Below are 10224 nucleotides of genomic sequence, written 5' to 3' on the forward strand. Positions count from 1 at the left end.
CAAACTTATGAACTCCAAGTTCTTCAATTTACTCCCAATGCGCCGAAACGTACTTAAGCTACTCGGAATGATATCAAATTTTGTGTACAAGTCCTAAATGACATTACGGACCTATTCCCGATCTCGAAATTTTATTTGAACCTCGGTATCACCAAAACCCGCTCCAAACCAAATTTAAAGAACTTTTAAAACCTTCAAATAACCAACTTTCACTATTAGGCGCCAAGACGCTCCCGAGTCATCCAAAATCCGATCCGAACATACGCCCAAGTCCAAAATCATCATACGAACCTATTGGAACCGTCAAATTGCAATTCCGAGGTCGTTTACTCAAAATGTTGACCGAAGTCAAATTTAGCCTTTTAAGGCCAACTTAAGGAATCAAGTGTTCCGATTTTAACCCAAACCCTTCCAAATCCCGAACCACCCATCCCCGCAAGTCATAAAACAGTAAAAACACGTACGGGAAGTATTACGGGGTTCTAGAAAGTAAAACAATCGGTCAGGTCATTACAAAATGTAATAAGGAAAAAATTTCAAAAGGCAAAATATTTATCCGCAAGGTAGAAACTTTCTTTCAATTTTGTGCGTAATATGCAAGGTTGCACATGTGTTCAAACTTTGTGTTCGGGCTCGAGTGGTCTATATGAGCATGGTTCATTTCATTGTTTGGCCCTTACAGTAAATTCTATCGATTGAACCTAGACTATTTGAGCGCGAAGTTTCTTTCCTTGCCAAAATTGTTTACCACGAGTAATGCCCCCCAGTGTTAGAGGTCGATCGTAGAGAAGCCTCGAATATTGTTGACAACCGGTCTTCGATTCTAAGTTAGCACGATCCACTATTACCTCGTTAAAATCCTTGCCGGAAAACCCATTTGGAACAAAATCGGTTCAAGGGAAAAAGAGTACAACGCGTGCTTTCAGACCTAGAAAATTATGTCGCTATTTGACGGCTACCTACAAGTGTTAGCCCAAAATGTAGATAAATAAAAGAAGTGATCGGGGTCGTACCTTAGTAGTAATATCGTTTCAAGTGAGTTACGTTCCAGTTGTTCGGTAATTGTTCTCCGTTCATTGTTCCGAGTTTGTACGACCCCTTTCTAGTGATCTCGACAATTTGATACGGACCTTCCCAGTTCGGTCCCAGATTTTCCTCGTTCGGGTTCCGGGTGTTTAATGTGACCTTCCTCAACACTAAGTCCCCGACATTGAAGTGGCAAAGGTTGGCTCTTCGATTGTAATACCTCTCGATCCGTTGTTTCTGGACGGCCATTCGGACGAGGGCGGCTTCATGCCTTTCGTCTAACAGTTCCAGGCTCATGTTCATGGTCTCGTTGTTTGATTCTTCGATTGCAAATCGGAACCTGAGACTTGGTTCTCCGACTTCGACCGGTATTAGGACTTCGGGGCCGTAGACTAATGAGAAACGGGTGACTCCGATATTGGACTTTGAGGTCGTATGGTATGCCCGTAGGACTTAGGGCAAGATTTCTTTCCATCTTTCTTTGGCATCTGTCTAACCTCTTTTTGAGATTTTGGAGTATGGTTTTATGGGTAGACTCCGTTTGCCCGTTCCCACAGCATCTTCCCGAATAAGTTGCACAATAACTTTACTGAAAATGTAGTAACGCAGCAGCAGCACGTCGCGACAAAAGAACACTGAAATTCACCAAAAAGGAAATTCCTTAGCTCTCTCCTTTTCACGTAAGTCAGCAGCTTTGATCCACAAGTAATAATTATATTCTCTGCAGTGCGTGAGAGGAAATTAACCATTGATTATGAGATAATCCTTTTATACATAAAAGTGACACGTTCTAGATCTACACGGAATTAGATAATACTACTTCTGCAATGCGTAAATAAACTTTTTTCCCAGCTACCCATTATTATTTATTACTCCGTAGTACTCTTTTCCATTTCTACAAAAATGAATATATGAAAATTTTCACTGGTCTTGAGATATGAAAATTAAGTATTAGGCACCCACATTGTTGTTCAAATGTTGATAAACATATATAAATCTTCAGATAAAATTGATTCGAAAAGCTAGAATGAAAGGGAGCAGCAATATTCAAATCAAATCGAAAATATACAAGTAACTAAAGTTGGAATATATTGGCCTTGGTTCTACCATAAACAACTACTATTGAGTTTGACTAATCCACAAACACCGTGTCAGACAAATTTAATATTCGTTCCTCTTTTCCAGAAACATTCTTTAAGTAAATTAACCCAAAACAAGAGGAAGATGGGATACCCTTCCTGCAATTTGAGCTCACTTCAGTTACATGGAAGGAATTGTAACAAACAAAAATGTGGTTCTTATGTCAAAAGGGAGCAAATAGGGGAAAAAGCTTATTTACACTTGATATTAACACCTTCTAACAAAATATGGCACTTTCAACGATGACCAGTCAAGTCTTTATAAGATACTCCAATAGTAAACTGGATACTAATAAATTGAATAAGAACACTTGTGAAATTCTACCTAACGCGGCATTACGCTGCGACAAAAAGAAGACGGAAAATTTCACCAAAAAGTTGGTAACTTGGCTCAGTATGGGGCAAATTAAAGTCCTATCACACCTCCATTTTACGCAATGCCTCATCTTTTATCCAGCAGTAATAATTATATTCTTTGCAGTTTGTACAATTTTTCATGTCTAGATGAGCTTTTTGATTCTTTCGCACTAAGATCATCCCTTTAATATTGAAAGGAAACGCTTCCATAAAATATTAAAGGTCACACGTCTATATATGGTGCGAAAATCAATTCTCTTCCCCGCTCCCCTTTATATTATAACTTATAAGAATCACCTTAATAAAGAATACAGTGCATCCTGCATGCATTATTTCGCAAAACTCGTTCTGTTACTTTTGGTTTCTGATTAAAGAGTTCTTCGCTATACCATGTCATCTTATCTTTTAATGTTTCGAGAGAGCAAAACGTAACTATGTATCTTACATTCTCCACTTCCTCTAATATTTTATTGATTAATAGTGGGATATCCATGGGCTATTTCATGGATTAGTTATTCTATTTCGCATGGGATAAATAATTGCACCGTCTAGTGTAGACTTGTCCCACCTTCTAGGTGGGATAAATAATTTCACCACTTGTCCCGAAATTAACTAATGCCTCAAACTAAAGTTAATCCCAAACGTATTATTCTTATCGGATGTACCAAACGACACATTAAAGTACATAAGACTGGGTAAATGACAGCTTAATTGAAAATCAGGTCGAGTTCGCTCTCTCATTACGATAGCTACGAACGGGTTTGCACAATGAAATTAGAACATCAAACTGCCAGAGAACGAAGACTCAAAAGTAAAACACAAGCACTACAAGCGCAATGGCCGCTTCAAGTGGTAACGCATGAAAAGTTGCAAAAAGAGAAGCTCATACCAAAATAGTTCCAAGACTTTATTTTCATGATATTAGTAATACTACAAGCTAACATGTATTTGCAAAACACTTGGAAAATATCCAAGAACCAAACTGACAAACAAGACACTTATCAGTGCTCCTTTACTAATCTATCGACTATAAAGTTGTATTAGTGGCATGGACTCATAGACCCTTACTATAAAACTTGAAGGGGGACTGCCGAGACAAACCAGTAGGCAGTTGGTCCGTAGATTCAAATGGCCCCAATTACTAAAACACACGGGGTTTTCAACTCGACACAGAGAAGCAACAAACGACAAAAAGGTTAGGACAGGTCAAAATTTCATGTGTGGTCTTCAATCAGAGAAGTTAAACCAGTTATCTTCCTGGCACCATTGCTTGAATCCTTGTGTTTAGTGTCAGGTGGTTTGCCTTGCTGCACCATCACATCCTTTTCTTCGTCATCACAAGCAGATAGAGGATAGGTAATCACGCTCTTGGCGTTATTCTCCAAGAGTTGGCTGCTCTCTCCAAAAATCAGATTCAGCTCCCCGCAAGAATCCTCTGAAGACTCCTCCTTTACCGCTTGTTGATAGGTTTTGCAAGCAGTGCCAGTTTCGGGAGCAGAGTTTGACACGGTTGGTGCCCCCATTAGAGTTGGTTTGATACGGGTGTAAGGTGACAGCCATTTGGCTTTCACGTATTCAGCTTTACGCCATGGAGGAAAAGGCATTCCTTTCTTCTTCAAGCTCTGCTTTGCAGCCTCTGTTAGCAAATGAACAATCTTCTGAAGGCGATCCGCTTTGCCTACAAAAGTGTTGGGCAGCAATTGGAGGAGAAATTTGTAGGACCTGGTCGACCTTGCTATTTCAAACTCTGATCTGAAATCAATGTCAATTAGTAGTCTTTCTCCTTCAATCACCACATCAACATACTCGTACGTTCCTGTAGAAAATTTTCAGACTTCTGTTGAACTCTTAACCCAATAAATAGCAAACAACATCAACATATTCATACACAACAACTTCAATATATTCATACGATCCTGTCGAAAAGATAGAGTCTTGTTGAAATCTTAACCCAAAAATAATAGCAAACATCAACATATTCATACGCTCCTGTAGAAAAGATTCAGACTTTTTGTTGAATTCTTAGCCCCATAATAGCAAGAAAGAAAAAAAGGCAGCCTAAGCAGATAGCCAACAACTATGCCTCAGTCCCAAACACGTTGGTATTGGCTATATGAATCTTCATTGTTCATGTTTCTCCATTTAAGCTAGCCTGAATATAAAACAAAATGCAAGTTGTAACTTGCCATGTTGCAGACCAAGTTTTCTTGCTATTAGGCCTTAATCTGGAACTAATTGGGATCAATTATATGTGTCTTCTGTGTCGAAATAATAGGATCGATTATATGATGAATGAACCAATTGACTTCATTGTAAGTTTTTGTATCCATTCTGCTCTATTTTCGGTCAGATGCATTGCAATACCTTTAGCAATAATTTGACGACTTTAAAATTAATATTCTCACTCTCACAGTTACTGGAATATATATAGTAGATCTTTAACCATACAAAACTAAAGAGATTTATATGTCATCTCACAGTTACTGGAATATATATAGATCTTTAACCATACAAAACTAAAGAGATTTATATGTCAGTACACATATGAGCATGAAGTTAATAGTTTCCAATTCAGATTTAAGCAAAAAAATCCAGCACATCTTTGTTGTTGAAATTGTGAGTTTACCGGCAGGAGTGGAAGGAGTTTTGTCCCAGCGAGACTCGCAGATTGAAGCATCATATCCCGCAGCTAAGAGGCCATCAACAACTATCTTTCGGATGAAATTGTCCTTTCGCTTTCCCATCTTGTTTTTCTCAATGATCTTTGTAATATCAGCTAAAACGTTCCTTTCAATAACGGAAGGACACGGCACCAAACTCTACACCAAAAAGGGAGTTATTTTGAGAAACACGCAAAGAACAGACACTGTTAATTTAACTCTAAGAAGAATTTTAACAACAAATTAAGGTAAAATTGCATATTAATGGAACATGCAATACCTTGAGGATTTCACAAGCATCGTTGCAACAAGTATGATTCGATTCACCGAAGCAACTGAGTGAATCAGTTTCCTCCTCTGAGCTGTCAGTACCATTACAGTTAAAGCAATTGCATTTTCGGTTCCGATTGCACCGATGTTTATCGGCCTCACCTTCTTCAATGAAAGTCTGTACCATTTTAGCCAAACAAACGGAGCTCGGCTCGAACTCGTCGGACGCAACATCCTTCTTATTACAAATCAACTCTTCGCCGGCCACCAGCTTCTCCAGCGGCGCCGATGATCTCAAAAGTCCTGAAAATTGCCTCTCGAATAGCCGCTTGAACCGTGACTTTTGAACCGGCTTAAACGAGTCATATCGACTCGGTTCTTCCACGGTATTGAAATCAACAGGTTGAATCTTCATCGGAAAAGGCATAACTACAATTCTGATACTACGATTTCAAGTTCACACTCTACAATCGACCACGAAAATTTCAAATGATTCACGAGAATTCGGCGAGAAATTGATGAACTGTGAGAAACTAATACAAAAGAGAGGCTTAAGCTAAAACAGATACCTTTTTATCTAGTAGAAAATCAGTATTTAGAGTAGAAAATAGTCTTCTAGCGGTTTACTCGACAAAGCATGGAATAACTTGGAAACTCTCCTAAGCTAAAAAGTCTGTAACTTTTGCTTAAGGTTCAACAAACACGAGACGGCTAAAAATCGCCGATTTTGCGACGGCTACACGACATGACGTCATCACAATAACACTCCATAACAAAACCGATGGCCGGAAAAATCATTTCCGGCGATATTACCGACGAAGATATATATATAATAAACCCTAGAGAGAGTAAAGGAGTGAGCTTTTAGGTGAAAACTGTGGGTGGAGTGCCTTCAAAGTGGTGATCAGGGAGTTTGGGTGGGTCATTTTAAAAACGGGGGATATAGAGTGGTAGGGTAGCTGACTAGGATTGGGGTTGCCACGTCGGCGTATGATGTGGCCTTGTTGATTTTATCTGCTCCAACATTATACGTGGCGCGTGCATGTTGCGGTTCATTTCATGATCGAAAGCAGAGGACGCCACGTCTTACTGAGGTGACGCGCAAATTGTTGTGAAATGACGGAAATGGGCTTATCCACTATTGTTGTTGTGGCACCGAACTTGGGTTGTCGCAACTCGTGAGTCCTCCTTTTTTTTAATTGAACCGAAGAAGGGATATCATATCACGTTCGTGGCGTGAACTACGCGACCTGTAAGCTTTTTGGTTGTTTCTGTTTTTGTTATTACTTCATTTTCCAGAATTGTAAGGCTAGTCAGCAGTCAATGTTGATGTACTTGGTTGGTGGTAAAAGTAAAAAATTACTACTTCGATTAATTAGTTACCGTATAACCTTGAAACTGACCGAATAGCGGTAAAAAGAGATAGTTGACAGGGATTTCGATTGATAAAGACTCGTTCATCACTACCAAACATTATTGAGGTACAATATTACAATTAGGTGCCGAGAAAATAAAGATCAACTGTTTTGTTATGCATAAATTGTTATTACACCTTTATCTTTATATAATTTTATCAATCTATCAATAATACATATAGATTTATTTCATATTTTATCACACACAAAAGTATATAGGCTCATACCATTTATGCTAGTAGTATTTAAAGACATCGAAAATCAATTTCACAGTATGATGTTTTCAATACAAAAATTTAGGTGCGTGTGATTTTAGTCTGTCTAATGCTGCCTGATATGTTAATTGCCATTCCAAACCGAGAAATACAAAGATTAAAAAAAAAAGTCACATATTCATAGGAATTGAAAATATAATCAAGTCTTGCATTCTCACATTTAAGTTTGGGGCAGTATCATAAAAGTTTTCCTTGGAGTCGAAGCAACCTAGACTTTTAAATTTGTTCGATATAAGCTTTTTTTATTGTTCGATTAATTCAAATTCGCGTCGAGGTTTTCATTCCTAGTAATTGAATCAGAGAATGTCAACAATCTCATTTACACCTCTCGTTATTAAAATGGTAGGAGCTTACTTATGAAAGCAACCCGTATTTTCTTCTTTTTTCTTGGACTTGAAGCAACCCAGATTCTTTGTCATTTTTCCGTGCATATAAAGGAGCCGCAAGCAATAAGGTACTATATGGGACATTAGCGCTTGACTGCTAGAGAAAAGTTTTCATTGTTAATCCGTAGGGTATATAGCGAAGTTTTTGGCTAAAATTTTCCATTATCTTTAAGGATAGGTATAATTTTATCCTCTAAATATAACCATGAGCACTATATATAATTCAAATAACAGCAAACTCCCCAAAGACGGTTAAAACTAACAGAGAAATGACCTGCACGTGAAGAGAAGCTAGCTCTTCACCCCAAATCAATTTTATTCCTTCCACCTTCTTCTCCTATTCATTTTTTTCATCTTTGTTTCAGTAGTAAGAAAAATCCTAACCTTCTTAATTTTATTTGCTCTTATAATTGAGGATTGCATAGCCACAAAAATGCTAAAAAGGGCAGTAGCTATCCAATGATTAGGAAGAAACACAAAAAGAGAATAGAGGGTTGCATGTCGCGTTCGTTTATTTCCATATCAAATCAGTAAATAATGCAAGTCGATGACAAAAAAAAAAAAAAAACTTTTAATACTAGTAATTGGAGATGACTAAAGATAGCTAGATTTTCTTATTAACCGAGACGAAAATGAAATTGACAATTGAGTATTTAAACACGATACAAAGCCATGGCAACAATGTTAAGAGATCAAAAATACTATGTACTATAAATTAATCTAGACATCCAAATATAATCCATATAAGCTTTACCAATTAGCAGATATAGGAGCAACAATTTAACTATGTAGCCTGATGCACATATTAACAGAGCATTTACAATTAAAAATCCGACCTCAAAGTTACACTTACTCCCAAAAAGGATAATTTTAGTCAAAAACTCGCGTGTATAGATATAGTGTATATAAGTCACGGTTTCAAAATTTTCATAAAGCAGAAAGGAACGCGAGTCAATTAGAAGGCACAATTCAAGTATGTCGTGTGATACGCGTCTACTTCTTTATTTTCCACTTTTTCTTCTTTTGGGGGAGTTAGGCCCGAGCCCGACTCCTTTCTTATCGCTTTATAGGAAAATCGTGGCACTCCTTTTTGAAGAGCAATCCCTTCACTCTCAGTTTCTCCACGAATTGGTATTAACAATAAGTATGGTGAAAAAAATAGTATTAATAATAAGTATGAATCGAAACACACTTGCATATTTTGTGGATTGAGTCCATCCTACCGGACTTGTCTATTACAATTTATACTCTAATGGGATTTTCGAGGTATTATTATATAGGACAGTTGTGCACCCAAAGTGTAGCGGCATTCGGGTTCCTTGTTAGCAAAAAAAAATGTGATAGGACCTAAAACACTTGGGTGGAATAGTTCTAAAAGATATGAAAATCTCTAAAATAGTCATACGATTTCATCTTTTTTGACTTTTTCTTCAAAAGAAAGTTTATGATTCAACAGTATTGTTAACAATTGCTATCATCATTCAGCTTTTTCCTCTCTCTCTATCTAGTCTCTCTGTGCTATAAAGTATTACGTGTTTTGGTCACCAAGAATCAGTTCATGGCCAAAAGTCAATACAAATCATATCATAAGTTTCGTGAAATCCATGCCGTTAGTTTGCAAATTCAATTTTTCAGTTTCTTTTTTTGCCCAAAAAAAAAAGAAATTGAAGATTTTCAAACTCATATTTTCATATCTTTTGAGGAGTTTTTAACATTTCCCGAGTTTGGAGAGGGAAAAAAGTAAATTATCTTTGCAAAGCATGCCACACAAATGCTGTTTTCAAATCTTCAAAACCTGATTTTGCAAACTTAACTTTTAAAAAGAAAAAAGTTTAAACAAACGTTATCAGCTCTAACAGCTTCATGATCAACTTTCTTTACTTTCCGGTTAATTATGTGAAAAATAATTTGTGCACGTTTCTACAAATGAGATGACAAGGGCCCTTAAAGAAATATAGAGCACGTTTGGATGTGCTTGTTGTAAATGACTTTTAAGCCGAAAGCCATAAGTTAGGAATTTTAGTTTTTGGCTTTTGACTTATTTTTGTCATTTTTGTTTTAAAACAAATGCTTGAAAGCATTTTTTTTTATATATTCAAACACTACAAAATGACTTAAAAGGTATTTTGGCTTAAAAGTACTTAAAATAAGCCAATCCAAACGGGCTCATAGTATCATTACAGAAATTCACATTGTATAGAATGTTTTTCAAAATCTATATCTATCTATTTATTATTATAAAAGTACGAATAATTTATACTAAATGTTGAACGATTAAATATCCATGAAATATTGATCAACTTTTATAACCTTAAATATTTGTAAATCGCTGATTTTTCATTTCATTTAAACTAGCATACACCGAGGCTACATAGCCAACTTTGGGTCAAATTCTTTTTTTGAACTCTACTTCTCGTTGCATACTTCTTCTTGCTAACCTACTATTTGTTGGACAATAATATGCCGATTTTGGTTAAATTCTTGGTTTGGTCTCTACCGCTGTCTTTTTCCTCCTAGCTTATTCCGTTTTTCACAACAAAACAATATGCTTCCTTATGTAATTCTCTGGTTTGTGTAGGATTCAGATTTATTGCATGACTCTATGCAGGAAAAGAATAAGCCAGTTATTCCTATTGATCCACATTATTCATTGTTCTCTACAGGTATTGGTGTAGAAAGAAATAAATTTCTCCAAA

General features: G+C 36.7%; 1 protein-coding gene across 2 annotated transcripts; it reads right to left on the reverse strand.

Annotated features, from left to right (window-relative positions):
- Window positions 1-3408: 3408 nt before the first annotated feature.
- On the reverse strand, window positions 3409-6354 carry LOC107826540 (uncharacterized). Of its 2 annotated transcripts, XM_016653527.2 has the most exons (4): window positions 6022-6351; window positions 5463-5916; window positions 5149-5341; window positions 3409-4338 (listed from the first exon to the last, which is right to left on the reverse strand). In XM_016653527.2, the coding sequence occupies exons 2-4, from the start codon at window positions 5877-5879 to the stop codon at window positions 3737-3739; spliced, it is 1212 nt and encodes a 403-aa protein (XP_016509013.1). In that variant the 5' UTR covers window positions 5880-5916; window positions 6022-6351; the 3' UTR covers window positions 3409-3736. The 2 variants fall into 2 exon arrangements, with proteins under 2 accessions (XP_016509013.1, XP_075093869.1); XM_075237768.1 differs by having other exon boundaries at window positions 5463-6354.
- Between the last annotated feature and the right edge of the window lie 3870 nt (window positions 6355-10224).

Source organism: Nicotiana tabacum, chromosome 19 (genome assembly GCF_000715075.1).
Source record: "Nicotiana tabacum cultivar K326 chromosome 19, ASM71507v2, whole genome shotgun sequence".
NCBI classification, from domain to species: domain Eukaryota; kingdom Viridiplantae; phylum Streptophyta; class Magnoliopsida; order Solanales; family Solanaceae; genus Nicotiana; species Nicotiana tabacum.